At 28.8% G+C, this 16,107-nt stretch overlaps 1 protein-coding gene across 2 annotated transcripts; it reads left to right on the forward strand.

The window, feature by feature from the left end:
- The first annotated feature begins 10,766 nt into the window (after positions 1-10,766).
- On the forward strand, positions 10,767-14,813 carry LOC8276095 (alpha/beta hydrolase domain-containing protein 17B). 2 transcript variants are annotated; one of them, XR_007216071.1, is made up of 6 exons: positions 10,767-11,164; positions 11,266-11,302; positions 11,794-12,030; positions 12,114-12,161; positions 12,567-12,636; positions 13,601-13,736. XR_007216071.1 is itself a non-coding variant. In XM_002533551.4 (6 exons), exons 1-6 carry the CDS (start codon positions 10,863-10,865, stop codon positions 14,286-14,288), a joined length of 1,143 nt encoding a protein of 380 aa, XP_002533597.2. In that variant the 5' UTR covers positions 10,768-10,862; the 3' UTR covers positions 14,289-14,813. The 2 variants fall into 2 exon arrangements, 1 of the variants encoding a protein (XP_002533597.2); XM_002533551.4 differs by lacking the exon at positions 12,567-12,636 and adding an exon at positions 14,216-14,813 and having other exon boundaries at positions 10,768-11,164; positions 13,601-14,046.
- The last annotated feature ends 1,294 nt before the right edge of the window (positions 14,814-16,107 follow it).

Below are 16,107 nucleotides of genomic sequence, written 5' to 3' on the forward strand. Positions count from 1 at the left end.
TTTGCAAACCATTTCCAATTCATAACAAATTAATTTCAATTTTTATATGTTCATAATTTTTTTTATTTAATTAAATTTTATTTTTTATACATAATTAATTGAGAGATTAGTTTATTTATTTTTATTTTATAATTAGCTCTATAATATAAGTATGTAGTATATAATATAATAACTTTATTATTTGAAAGATACAGTTTGAGATACCCAACTTTATAAATATTTCTATGACTTTCACTGCACTTTATTTGGAAAGAAAAGAATTAAATAGATACTACTTTAAAATCATGATAAAAAATATAAAAAAAAAAAAGAGTAAGTGCATATATTATATTATATATATATATATATATATATATATAATTAATAATAAATAATAATAATAATAACAATACACATTTATTTTTATATATACCCAAACCCATTTCTTTTCCCCTATTCCCTTTCTTCCCGAGTACACCACAACTCCCCCTGCTCCTCCCTCTTCCACCACTTGCCTCCCCCATTTCTGCCGCTATTTTCCAGTCCAGCATCACCCTCACTGGCGTCCTCAGCTCCCTTCAGCAGCTACAACTCAGCCTCTCCTATTCTTTCTCGCTGGAAAGTCATTTTGGAGGAGAGGACGAAGGCTGCATGCTGCTGTCCTTGGTGCTCCGGTTGATCTCTGCAGCTGCAGGCTAAGGCGCGACTGCTAGGAGCTTCCTCACCTTCAATGACGCCTGCTTGAAGCCTCCCCAGCAGCTGCCGTAGCTGGAATCAAGTGGTGGAGCTTTGCTGGAGCAGCCCCCTTGTGAGCTCCTTTGTGGAAATTAGGTAGTGTTAGACGAAAATAACTGCATATTTAGAATCCTTGCGTCGAAAGCTTCGAGTAGATGGCCTTGATTTGCATGCCAATAGGCAGAATGATGGTCGCATTATTTCAAGAATTTTGGTAGTATTGATTTACTTAAATTCTTCCTGAATAATTAGTTATGAATTTTTAACGTGAATTGTGGTATTAATTTAGAATATTTAATTCGGACTCGTTTTACGGGAAAACATTAGTCCGATTTTAAAAAAATTATTACCAGATTTTCAGTAAAATTTTAAAAAAATCATTGCATTGCATTCATTTTTAATCATTTATTCTGTTTCAATCCAATTGGTTCGAATTCTTATTCTATTTTATTTTTTATTTATATATTAGATAAAAGTTTCGAGTCTGTTGCCGTTTCACGGTATACATTCAAATGTATAATATAATGATATGTTGATTATCCCCTTTTTGTAAATATTTTTAGTCATACCAATCCATAACAAACATCAATACAAACAATTATTTCTAAATAACATCATAAACATCCGGCATGCATACATGTAAACAATCTGGCAACCAATTTATTGTGAGACTTGTACAATATTTTAACCAGGATAACCAAACATGCAAGAAATAGTCAAATATAATTTAAAATCTAATCAATTATTTTTCTAAATATAATCAATGATCCACAAATAACCATTTAAAATTTTTTTATTTATATATTCACCAAGCTAGTTAGATTCATATAAGTTGAGCAATAAGTGGCATAATATAATTTAAAACTTTGTTCTTTTAAATGTAATCAAGGATCACGAAACAACCACTAAACAATTTTTTTTTTTTTTTTATCTATTCAACAAAGCTACTCATACTACACTTATAAACTAAACAGTCAACATTCTCTTTTCAGGTAGAAATATGCAAAAATAAAATCAAAATCTGACATAAACAGTACCCTATATATAAGGCTAAACTTTACTACTATGTTAGAAGCACAACAAAGATAAAACAATAAGAAAAATCTTTGTAAAACAGCAAAGCCAACATAGACATGAAAACATTAGAAGAGCTTAAAATAATTGAATGAGAATATATGATAATACTTATAATGCCAACTTGTGTGCTGTATAACTGAAATTAGAGGCTTTTATTTTATGAGGTAACAAACAGGCCAAAAAAAAAGAAAAAAAAAAGTTAGTGCAATAGAAAGGAGATAAACTTTAAAAAACAGCATCATACATATATTGACTATGATGTATGTCTGCAAAGTTGTAATAAAGTTTCGAAGGCTTTTTTTTTAGGGTTTTAGTAAGAAGTTTAGTTTGTTTATTTAAAGAAAGACCATTTAACAACTTTAGAACATCTAGAAAGGATATGACCGTAGGCTTCTCTTACCTTAGTACGAAACACATACTTCGAAAAAAGTGTCCCTAAGAAAATAAATGAGTATGCCTATATCTTTGTAAGGGAAACAAACCTTTAAAAAACAGTAAACCTAAGGTAAACACACTTTTGGAAATAATAAAAATGAAAATAGCATATATTTAGAATTAAAAAAAAATCTTGTGGCATGCTCTATACAGAAGAAGCAGACAACAGTCTTTTACAAGCCTCACAGAGAGTAAAATCAAAACAAAGAAAGTATGTTTGTTTGCAAAGCTAACAGGTGTGCAATAACATGCAAAGAAAAGGAAAGTGTATTAAATTACATATCCACAACAACAATATTAAACTGATAATTGCAAATATTCTTTCTCTTGTTAGCTTTATATTAAGAGTTGGAAAACACGATTAGTTTAAGACAATAGAGAATAACCCAACTGAAATAACTGCATCCAAATACAAAACCAAGAGTAGGCATATAACCTTACCTAGAAGGAGTTAGTGAGATGCAATGACCAATCATACAAAGCATCACAGTATTTATAACCAAATATAAAAACTCTATTACTTAAGAAGGCAGGAACTTAATAGAAGCATTTGAGATTATAGAATAGGAAAAACTGTATAAGGGACAAATGCATTAAATGCTCACAGTATGAATAGACAACAAAGGATTTTAGTAAGACAATAAATATAATAACCCGAAACCACATCACATGAAATATTGTTTGCTTTGACCTCCACTAGCCTCACGGTTTTGTCCCTTTGGCGAGTTCGAGAACTTCCTAAGAAGTCACCCATCCTAAAATTTCTTCGAACAAAGCATGTTTATTATTGAAGTTCCTATAACTCTACAACCAAACAACCAAAAAGTGCCTCATGTGATTAGTTCCAACACTTTACATATATGTTATCAACCATTCCCTGCCCCATTTTAATGTGCAATTTGATTTATTCATGTATCATCGTACCTTAAAGTGTTGCCATCCTAGAAGCCTGCCAGAAGCCGTTCCTTGTCCAGGCATCCTATCATTGCTCCGGCAGCTACTTTCTGCCCTTGTCGGACCGCTTCTCTAGGTCAAGCTGTCATATGTCTACCAGCTTCCGCCTGGTTTGTCCTCGAACCACACATCTACTAGAGGAGTCCTACTCTGATACCATTTGTAATGACCCGGAACAAGATTACATGAGATATTGTTCATTTTGGCCAACTGCTCTCAAGTTTGCCAACTGCGCTCTAAAGTTATACCGATGGTTAAGGTGTTGTGGCAGAACCATTCGTGAGAGGAATATACTTAGGAAACCGAGCAGAAAATGAGGTGTCTTTTAGTTGTTTGGCTGTAGAGTTGTAGGAACTTCAAAGTCAAATATGCTTAGTTCAGAGAAATTCTAAGATGGGTAATCTCTTGGAAAGTTCTTGAACCTGCCAAAGGAAAAAAAACCGTGAGGCCAGTGGGGGGCTAAAACGGACAATATCTCATGTGATCTGGTTTCCGGTCATTACAATAAAAATAATAAAATTAATAAATAACTAGACAGTTAGATATTTACTATTTCAAAGCATAAGGTATTCTAGGTTAAAGCATTAGCAATGTATCATGCATGCATATATATGTTAATATTAAAGCTGCTTATCTAATGCAGTGAAAAAAATGTAAGTGTATCATGCATGGGTATAAGTTGTCAAGTTGCATAAATGACTCAATATGAATGATTAAAATCTTTACAAATGACAAAATAAGTTTATGATTACAGTGATAATTCCGCCATCATTACTGCTGTTTCCAAAAAGGGACAGTGGACTTCTAAATATAAAATAAAATAAGGTTTAGTGATCTACATAAAATGATTAAGAGGTATATAATGTTAATGAGATCAAACCCAAGTCACAAATGCTATGGACAAACTCATTAGGCATGGTTCAACAGCAACACTCAACCCAACAAATGGTTGTACTACTAAAAACATGCAATTTGTGTAAGCAATAACACAGTATATAAATACGAAATGCACTCCAATAATATTAAGGAACTTAAAAACACAATCCTTCTATTGTATATCAACAAAGGCCTGAAAATAAGTTGCATTGTAATGACCATAAAAATAATGTGGCAAAAATTTATAACTTCGAAGCTCCTCCTAAATGTTGTTGAGTTGTGTAAAATAACAATCAACAACGCTGCTACCTTGTGTAGTTATACTCAAAACATGTCAAAAATGACAAATTCTAGAATCATTTAGTTGAGAGAATATTTGACTAGCCTCATCAAGAAAAAAAAAACAATAGAAACAATTGGTGATAAAATTGCATGAAGTAACCAAACAATTATCATATTATTACAACAAATTTTCATGAGATATACGAAGGAAGAAACAAAGTATCATCAAGAAAAGCTTGTTTGTTTATAATTGAAATTGCAAGAAACAAAGACCTTTTCCAAGAAAAAAATTCATGGATGTGAGTTCTGGTGCGACAATAATAGAACTACGATTTTTTGGATGTTGAAGAAAATAAGGAGAAGATCTTCATTAGGATTTAAAGTATTTGAAGAAGAACAAAGTAGAATTTAATATATTTGGCAAGTGAGAAAGAAAGAGAAAATTGAGGAGAAGAGATCCCACTCTGATACCATGTGATAGATTAACAAAAAAAGAATGTAACAATTATATTTTCATTAATTGCATCCAAAGTTAATAAGACCGACTTATATAACTAATGCTAACTAAATATTATTATATAAAACTACTAACAACAATTATACTAGATACAAGCCTATTAATGCAATAACTAACAAGTTAATAATACATCCGTTGAGTCAACAAGTTTCTAATTAACTCAACTAGTAAATACATAACTTAACTAGTAGCTTCCTTTTATAAAGGTTTAGCACAAAAACAAACCTCAAATATTTATTTCAAATTTTCTATACTGTGTACTAATGCTTGTTTGAAGAGAGATTGCCATGATAAAAAAAAGATTTTGATTGATATTAAATGACAAGAGATTTATATTAATTATAATAGTTTTAAATTTGTGGCAAGTTCTATAATTATATTATGTTTAGTTGAGATTTATTTTAAAAATTTATTTCATTTGCAAATGAATATCAAAAATATTAAATAATAACTATATAATCATTTCAAATGAAATATTAAATTTGAAATAATGTATTTTGGTAGTTGACTTTCAAATATATAATTTATTTAGAAATACTATTTATTTTGTTGAATTTATTTTAGTTAAAACCGAGACAATTCTACAAGTTTAATTATGTAAAACTTTTATTTTAATGAAGCACATAAACTTTGAATTTATAAATAAATATTATAAAAATTTTATAGAATTCATTTTAATCAAACACAATATTAAATATTTTCTATTGCTATTTCAATTTTATAATTTTCTTCTCAAATTATCTTATTTAATAATTAATAAATAGCTAATCCATGACTAAGTATATCTTTGATTTGATTTGAGCCACATTCAAAATGCTCAAGCTCTCATAAATCGCTTTGCAATTTTACTATCATCTCTAATCTTCAATCCATCATCAAAGCAAGCATGCTTTCATAACACACTTCAAATTTATTTAAACCTGACATGAGAAAATAAATAAGTATTGCATTGAGGGGATTTCAAAATCTAAATTTATAAATTTAAGGATTTATCTAATTCAATTTAAGATTGAGGGATCCAGATTATATCTTTGTTTAAATAAACAAAAAAAATATAAATTGAGTTTTTCTTTTTAAGGATTAAAAAAAAAAGGGGGGGTTCAAATATAGACTTTTGGGCCCTTGGCCCATGTGTAATGGGTGGGTAAAACACTAGAACTATCCAACTTTATCTCCTCTTATTAGGACTGAAGGCTTCAGGCAACCTTTATCCACCCACAACTAATCAATATAGACAGGCAACATGCATTTTTATGAGCAAATGTTATTGACTTCCCTATTTCATCAAACAATTTTATATAACTCTAATTTCAATCTTTTTCCACTATGACATATCAAATCCATCTCAACTATGTAACATTTAAAGTTATTTTGCCATTTTTAACATGCATGTAGCAATAAATGAAGAATGGCCCATCATTTCTCTCAAATTTTTTAATTTAGAAAAAAAAAAAGAATTACTGAAAACATAAGTATACAGAACAATATAATATCTACATCTAATCCTTTCCTATGGTTTCCTAAAGAATGTTAATTAAGATTATATAATATTAAAGAATAAAACCTCATAATTAAAAGCTCAAAAAGAAATGTTTGGTGTGACAGTTGGTCCATGAAAGCTAATGAAATATTAGATAAGATTATGTTTATTTTGCAATCTCTTGTGGAGCCCTTGGCAAAAAGGAAAAATAAAAATGCAGTACAGTCACTGGATAGTTCCCAATTTGAGAAACACTTTGATTGCAATTATGAGAGTAATGTTTCCTCCTCCTCTATTTCTTTTTTTACCTAAATGACCCCAGCCTCGTTTATTTCTTTTTGGAATTTTGTAAAATCCCATTTGTCTTTATGAGGATAAGCATGTGCCTAGATTTGAAGGTGTAGACTTGGATAATGATTTCTAGCTATTAGGATTTATGTCTTAGCATCAGACCAGCTAATTTGCTTTGACATTAGATAGTGAAACCTGCTTAATCAGTTCATGAACTAACCATACATATAACTAGCTAGTAAATAATATTAAGTTATATATTTTTTATGTCAAATAAATAATATGTATTTTATTTTTTTAATATTTTTTTCATTTTTTAAATTATAAATATTAATAAAAATATAAATTTTTAATGAAATAAATATTCTTAAGAAATTGAACATCTAATTAGATATTTTATAATCATAAAAATTATTAAGACATATATTTTTTAATATTAATCAAATTTAAAAAATAAATTCTTAAATAAAATTTTAATATATTTATGAATTCTATACTATATTGTTAGATGTTACTTATAAAATCATAATTTAGTAATGTTTCATGTTAAATATATATAAAATTATATAAAAATAATAAAATATATATATGTATCTAAAAATGCTAAGAAAAATAAAATACAAAATACTCCTTTAATACCCTGAAAATAACTATATTACAAACTCGCAAATAAAAAAAATTAGAATAATTTAATTTCTTCTTAATTAATAAGAAGTCTAATAATTGTAGTTGTATAATACAAAATAATTACTTGCTATAAAAGTTATAATATATTTAATGTATAAAAATGATTCGAATCCAAAATCAGCCGGTACAATTTATAGCTGATATAGTTGATTCGTATATTCGTATAAAAGAAAAAGATAACAATGAGTTAACATTTTAGATTTAGTTTAGTTGTAAATATAAAGTTAGTCTGGTAATTGAAAAAGAAAAATATGGAAGTGATATGACAGGCAGGCGGTTAGTTAAATCAATGTTGGATTTTAAGGTATGAATTGATGGAGGGATGAAGATATCAATTGATGTGAAAAGGGAAATGAAAATGATGAAGCAAAAGAAGGGAAAAAGAAAAAAGAGTCTCATCACTTCTCAAAGACTTCTTTTTTCTGGTCATATTGTTGGCATTTGCCATGATGAATGTGGCAATATGCATATAGGAACCCAAATAGTGAAGCATTTTGAACTCTTTCAAATTTTAACTCTAAAAGAGGATGAAATTGTGCTGCTGCAGCAGCAAGTTTAGCTTAGATAAATGAGAAAAAAACAATCAACCCAGAGTCTAAACTTATTCATCTAAATTCTAATGTAATAGATAAATTTTCATTAATATTGATAATCGAGAATTTCCAGCTTAATAGCCCTCAGTTCTTTTAAGCAAGTTAACTTACTTTCTAATATAATTCATATATCTTTTTCTATAGTATTATATATATATATATATATATATATATATAACCATTCTATCTTGATTGAAAACATAAATATCGTTTTAGAAAGATATCAAGTTATAATTCCTTATGACTTTTATTTTTCCTTTTATGTCTATGTTTTTCATACTTAATTTTATACAATCTTTTTCAATATCTTTTTTTTTATTGGATGAATTGACTTCTTGATTTTGGTGACTTGTAATTATTTTTTTTTATTAATTATTGATACTTAGTAGTCTTAGTATTTTTTTTATGTTCGCCTCCGGTATCGATCCAGGATTCAATTTCGACCTTCTCTCTAAGATAAAAATTAAAAATTTTCTAATTGAAATATTTTCTATTTGGGCTTTTCGCCATTATATATATATATATATATATATATATATATATATATATATATATATATATATATATATTTATTTATTTATTTACGTTTATATATTAATTTTTGATATAAAGAATTTTTATTTGTGTATGTACACTTATTTTTGATACATGAGATTGAAACTTATGTATAATTTTATAATTTTTTTATTAATTTAATAATTAATAAGTTATATTCCTAATTAAATATTGACTCTAATCTTAAAAAATAACATATTAATTATATTTTAATATTATATCAACTAATAACTAATCTTTCAATCAAGTAACAATACTAATTTTATTTTAAGAGATAACATATTAATTATATTTTAAAATTATATTAAGTAATTAATTAATTTTTTAATTAGATAATAATTTTAATTCTAAAAATAATATTTTTAATATTATATTTAATAATAAATTAATTTTTTAATTATATAATAAATTTTTAATGCTAAAAACAGTAATTCTAATTGTATTGATAGTATTAATTTGTATAATATTAAAATTAATTAATAAAAAAATCTTAAAATTTTAAAAAGTTAAAAAAAAATTAAAAATAGTTAATTTATTATTATTTTGAAATATTATAAAATTATATTAAATATTAAAAAATTTATTAAATTCTATCTATAAACTTGATTTTATAATGGAAATAATAATAACGGTTATACAACACTCAAATAAACGACTAATTATTTTTTAAATTGTAGACGAAATAAAATAAAACTCCAAACCTAAGCTATACAATATTTTAAACTGAAGTAACTATACTCATTCGAAACAAATACTTACATTGGTACTTTTATTATTAGGCATTTCGATTGCATGAATTATAATAAACTGAAAAGGAATTAGGCAAAAACTTTGAGTGTGATTTTTCTTAATATACAATGCATTAATTAATTTATCCCATTAGAAAACTTAAGTACACATTTATTGATTTTTCTTACCATCAATATATTATTAGTTTTTATTGATATACTTTTTACTGATAAAATGGCATTTTCTTCTTCCATGCAACATCTTTAAAAAACGTCTCAACCCCTTTCTTAAAATATGGAGTAAAAGTATTTCCAATAACCTTTTAAAATCAATTCCTTCCTTAAAATAGGGAGTTCAAACTTTCCATCGATTCCTTATTAACCCACTCAGACATAAAGAGTACAAGTGATTCTTAAATAAGTTATTTTATTAAATTCTCCTTTTTTCTTTTTTTCTTTTTTCCTTTTCTTCCTGGATATGTTTTAAATAAATTATATTTTTATCAATAAAAGGTATTATTGAAATATGAACATTTTCAAGATAATAAAAATAGAGAATTGGAATTGAGTTGTTTATAATATGATAATAAATAATACAAATAGTGTTATTGGAAATATTCCAAATTGAATAATCTATAATATAATAAAAATATTACTATAAATGCTATAAGACTTATAAATATTATAAATTAATTTTTAAATAGATATAATTAATATGTTAGCATGATAGGTTCTAAACCTATTAATGAGGAAATTTTTTAAATTTAGACACGTATCTTGTTTACTCTAGAACCGCTCAAATCTATATCTTTAAAAATTTGATTATTTTTTGAACAAATTTAGAAATGTCATTTTTTAGATCCACCAAATAAATTATGCCCACTTTGAAAATTATAAAATAAAATATTTTAAATTTTTATGACATATCGAACTTAATTAAAAATTTAAATTCATATAGTTGATTTGAAAGTTTCAAATCCGATTGAATATATGGCATGAAACTGAAATTTAAATGTGTCTAGTTAAATTAGAGAGAACAAAAAACTTGTGTAGAGAGTTCTTGAGCTTGAAACATCAATCTCCACTGCAATGTGTTTGGGGACTAAGGTAAAGCCTAATGGTTAAATATTAAGAAACTAATAGTGATATATCAATATGTTGCCATATTTTATTAATGGGTTAATCTAAATGCACTGATTTATTAAAGGAAATAACTTTATACTTGAAAGTTAATAAATGATTAACTCAAAAGCATGTTCCTTTTGTACTTTTGCTTAAGAAAATTATGTCCAGCTTTATTCTTGTTTGAAAATGTATAAAATCACATAAAATTTGTGAAAAACAAGAAGACACCAGCCAAAGCAACAACATACACCCAAAAATTTCCCAGGGAGGAGCTGTCCATAATCTTACACGATACCTTTTCTAACTCACACCCATTTTCCACCCAGTATCATACATTTTAATTTTACCCCCTAAAAACAAAAGTAAAAGCTGCCAATATTACAATCACACCCCCTCTTCCTCCCTGCACTGACACGTGTCCTTCCCTCATTTAATTATAAAACTCCGCTTTTTCTTTTTCCTTCTTTTCCTAATCATATCACATCACATCGCACGTGCTCTCCCCCCGCTCCTCCGCCGGAAATCCCTCCCTCCCTCCGGCCTTAAATATGGGGGCGGTGACGTCAACGATGGCGGCGAAGTTCGCGTTCTTTCCGCCGAGTCCGCCGTCGTACGAGGTGGAAGCGGACGAGGCAAGCGGAAAGCTAATGATGGTCGGAATAGGAGCGAGAGAGAACGTTGACGTATTGAGAATAGATACGAAGAGAGGGAATAGAGTGGTGGCGGTGTATTTTAAGAATCCTGGAGCTAGTTCGACTGTGTTGTATTCTCATGGAAATGCAGCTGATCTGGGACAGATGTATGATTTGTTTTTTGAATTGAGTTTGCATCTTAAAGTCAACTTGATGGGGTTAGTATGATGGACGGTAACTTTTTTAGTATCACGAGCTATACATTTGTCATATTTTTACGTTTGAAATTTTTTTATTCATGTTATAAATTTTTATGCAGGTATGATTATAGTGGATATGGAAAGTCTAGTGGAAAGGTATTTGTTTTTTCTTTTCTTCTTAAAATATGTTTTTGAACTGTTTGGTTACTGAGAATAGAGAAGAAAGTGAAGGAAATGAACTTTGGAATTTTCTTAATTGATTTTATTTTTCTAAAAAAGGAAATTAAATGCTCGTTTGGTGTTAATTATGTGTAAGATTTAGTTGGATTGACTTCTGTCAGAATCTAATTTAGATATGCTTTTCATATCTTTCAAAATTATGCCTTTTTCTTTTTATTTTTCTGTTGAAATAATTGAATTACAGCAGGGACGAACTTTCCAAACACGTGAAACAAGATAACCTGAATGCTCTCACTTTGATTTTGATGAATTTGAAGAGTTGTAGATTTAAGGAGTTGAGATTTTTAGATCCAATTTTTGTGGAAATAATAAAAATTATTTATTTGGCACCATTTAATAGGTAAATGAACCTTTTATTGTTTTTTTTTTTCTATTTATTTCTTTGTCATTTCTTTTTGTTTGGGCAGCCATCTGAGCAGAATACTTATGCTGATATAGAAGCTGCATATAGGTGTCTTGAAGAGAGATATGGGGTGAAGGAAGAAGATACCATATTGTACGGTCAGTCGGTTGGAAGTGGACCTACTCTAGATTTGGCAACTCGGTTGCCGAAATTAAGAGCTGTGGTTCTACATAGTCCAATTGCTTCTGGCCTTCGTGTTATGTATCCAGTGAAGCGAACATATTGGTTTGACATCTACAAGGTACTTCTTTTTATCATAAAGTGCTCCACTGCAAGGTCTTGTTTTTCTGTATATTAATGGCACTCCGTTTTTCTATGGTGCAGAATGTTGATAAAATACCAATGGTCAATTGTCCAGTATTGGTGATACATGTAAGTAATGTTTTTGTTTAATTTTTCTGCAAATAGACTAATTATGGTTATAGCTTGTGAGATGTTTCTAATTAATTTTTGCTATTGAAATGTTTTTTCTCACCATGTTTTGTGGGAAAATCCCATTGAAGACATGATTAAGTCAAGAGTACCTGATCCAGTTAATTCTATGATCAGAGAGGGGTGCCTGCCGTCTTATGATAGTGTATAAGAGCCAGGATTTGCTGACTTTTTGCATTAGTCGGTTAAGTGAGTTATCTACACATGCAGTGAAATTGGCATGTTTCTGTGTTGCAATTACGAGCTACAGCTTGAGAAACCCTTGTGGGATATAATTCTAAAACTATTAATTTTGTAGACACTGTCTTCTATTTGCTTCCTGAATATTGCATATCTGCTTTCCAGTTGTTGGAGGTTTAACAAGTACCAAAGTGTACCAGTTAGGGGGCGTTTTGTCCATGGCAAAAGAAATCATGTAAGCATTTACTTAGTTGAAACTAGGCTTAGTTGAAATCATTTGAGTTGCATGAGAGTCCAGTAATCCAAATGAATTAATTTGTTTACCTGTTGAAAGGTAAAAAAATCTTGGAGAAAATAAAAGGAGCAACGGTACCTATATAAAGTTAAGATGAGTTGGTGGAAGTTCCAATCTTTTACTTGGATGAACTAGCATATAAGTGTAGATAACCTCTTTTAACTGCTAAGCTTCACTATAACTTTCCTGTAGATGCAGCAAAAGTGAAAAGGTATTAATTACCAATCTATTTTCTTTTTCCTCTTTTTCGTTTTACTCTGTGAGTGTGCTGTTTGTATGTCACAACTTCAGTAGTATGAGTCTCCACATGCACTAAAGATGATTAGGGAAAACACTCGCTAGAAAACTGCATTCTACTTATAAATCTGGATGTTAATTGTAATTTACTTTCAATTCATCGAGTTGTTAAATCATATTTTCAGAGTAGTAAATAGTTAGTGACCTAATGTGACATAAATATCACACTCAACAGATTGAACTTAGGACATAAACATTAGTTGCTGACTAAAAATCAGCCATTTTATGCATCAATTTTATGATATACGTTTATCCAGTTTCACCTTGTCAGTTTAGCAGTGGATGAACCCTATATATACTGGATCTTTTGTCACATGTGGGGTGTGTACAAAATAATTGTGCCTATTTAAGATGTATGATTTTTTTTTTATTTGGTTTAAATGTGTAGGGTTTACTGTACAAGTTCTCATATTAGCTTTAGAAAAATATTGATATTTGTTACTTTGAACAGTGAGCTTTCTTCTTCATTACTTATCTTATTGTTATTCTGAAGCATCATAATTTGGTAGCGTCAAGCATTTGGATAAATTCAGTTAAGAACAGAAAAGGCATTGGATAATTTACAGGCTTATGGGCTGTTTTGCTCTGCTATTTTTCTTTCTTGCAGGGAACATCCGATGATGTTGTAGATTGGACTCACGGTAAACAGCTTTGGGATCTCTGTAAAGAGAAATATGAACCATTGTGGGTGAAGGGAGGAAATCATTGCGACTTAGAGCTTTTTCCGCAATACATTAAACATCTCAAGAAGTTTATATCAGCTGTTGAGAGGTCACATCTTAGAAATGGTTCTGGCCCAATCAGGGATCAAACAGCGAATCCCCGGAAGAGCACAGATTTTAGAGAGACTTCTAGACCAAGCATAGATCAGAGAGACAAGATCAGACAGAGTGTCGAGCAAAGAGAAAATCCTAGGATAAGCACAGACCATAGAGAGAAATCAAGAATTAGCATTGATAGGAGAGACAAATCAAGAAAAAGTGTGGATCACAGTGAGAAAGAGAATAATAATAGCTCAGACCATCCTGAAAAAGCAAGGAACAGCATTGATAGGTAAGTTGGCTGACTTCCTTTTTATTTTTATTTATTTATTTATTTTTTCCTTTTTGTTCTATCCCCCGCACCTAAAGACCACTTCTTGTTTCTCTATTTCTTCTTCTCTGTGCCTAATGTGGTGGCACATGGCTGCAGAAATTTTGTTGATTGTGGATTGTGGTGGCAGGTTTGGAGACATGATAAGATCAGTCGGACTATGCAACATTGATTGTTTCAGGCCCACTGCAACAGCTCTCTAAAGAAAAAGGATAAGGATCGAGTTTGCATTTTAGTTCAATTATTTGATTAGGTCGCGGTGTTGTTTTGGTGATAGTGAAATTCCCACATCATAGGAAATTAATTTAACCGGGCAAACTATTTGCAGAGCCTCGTTGTCTCTCCACGTTCATACCTGAGAGTGCACGTGCATACTCTAGAGTGTTGGAATGCGTTCAAATTCATATGGGAACTGACTGTGTTGTACAGAAGAGATCTAGGAAAGGTTCAGTTTGAATGTATTCACAAATATATTTGGGAACCCAAGTGTGTTGTACAAGAATAGTACTTGGCAAATTTCTACATGCTGAGTGTTATAGTTGTTCCTCGTCAGAAAGAAAAAAAAAAGAAAAAAGAAAAAGCAATCCTGAAAGTTTGTCTCAATATCCTTTTAGTTGAAGTGGGGTGGAAAGGATAGCAAGCAGGAACTTGATATGTAGTTATTTGGCAATGTTCACTAGCAACTAACTTTTGTTAACGTATATTTTCTAACCAATTTCTTTTCTTAAGACTGCATTCTCTCTATCCTCTTTCATGAGAAGGCAATTTGTTTTCTGTTGTGATATTATTATCTGCTTCTGCTTGCGTTCTTTGTACTCATCTCCTATTCTTTATCAGACTCTCATTTATGGCGCAGAGCAAACGACTAATGTTAAATCCATATATACATATGAGTTTAAAAAAAAGAAGGCACAATGTAAATTTACGTATGAATTCAATATTTTAAATTAAATATTTTAATTTTTAATTTTATTTTTTAAAAATATTTTTAATTTTTAATTTAGTCTAACATATACTTAATTTGGAGTGTTTCCACATAAAGTTATTGAATAAATATACATAACCAAAAGTTAAAAGTATTATAAGAAATCAAATTCAAATATCTATTAAGTTATATAAAAAAAAATTATAGTGTTAAATTAACTAAATAATTAAAAATGTAGTCATAAAAAAAGATAGAAATAAGATTCAATTTATCTATAAATTTTATAATCAGACTTAATTTAAACTTTTTTGAACTTTGGGCTATTTTAGTTCAAAATTTTATAATTTTAGTTCAAATTGGCCTTTACATAGAGAGTCGAGCGACTCTGTTTTAAGAAATTAAGAAATTATTTTTTTGAAATGAAATAAGAAAATTTACTAATGTTTAAAAAATATTTTATAATATAAAAACTAAAATATAATTAAAAAATCTAATATATTTTTTAATTCAAGTTGATATCTAAAATTGATTCAGATAAATATTAATTTATTTTTAAATAGCAGTCGAAGTTATTAATTTATTTTTTTATCCATCCATTCTTTTTTTATAAAGAGTTATCGTATGAATAATTAGAGTTAAAAAGTAAAATTTTAAATTAAATTAATCTAAAAATTTAAAAAGAGCTAAATTAGATTTTACCCTAAGATTTAGGGGGCAAATTAAATCTAACTCCAAGAAAATATAAAAGAGATAGATGTAATAAAAATGAATGCCATAAACTCTTTTCATTCAAAAAAAGAAAACGGAAATTACAGACTCCTTCAAGCTATAGGCATACAATGGCCATTGGTTGAAATTTTAGTCGACAGATTTTTTGCTGAATCTAAGAAAAACAGATTTTTGTCTTTTGAAAAAAGAACAGATGTTTTATTCAGTTAGACATGCATGAAATTGCAATGATTTTCAGAATAACCTGTTAAACTGTTAGATTAATACTCAGTTCTTTCTTTTTCTTTTCCCATTTATTCTTGTTTGAAGACTTTATTTTTCAAAATCTATTTATTATTTTGGGACCAATTTTCACTTATTGCTATTGT

Source organism: Ricinus communis, chromosome 5, assembly GCF_019578655.1.
Source record: "Ricinus communis isolate WT05 ecotype wild-type chromosome 5, ASM1957865v1, whole genome shotgun sequence".
Classification (NCBI taxonomy): Eukaryota; Viridiplantae; Streptophyta; class Magnoliopsida; order Malpighiales; family Euphorbiaceae; genus Ricinus; species Ricinus communis.

Coding starts and splice junctions, on each gene's coding strand:
- LOC8276095 (XM_002533551.4), top strand. CDS start 10,863: ATGGGGGCGGTGACGTCAACGATGGCGGCGAAGTTCGCGTTCTTTCCG. Junction 11,303..11,793: donor ATGGAAAGTCTAGTGGAAAG/GTATTTGTTTTT, acceptor TTGTTTGGGCAG/CCATCTGAGCAGAATACTTA. Junction 12,162..13,600: donor GTCCAGTATTGGTGATACAT/GTAAGTAATGTT, acceptor TCTTTCTTGCAG/GGAACATCCGATGATGTTGT.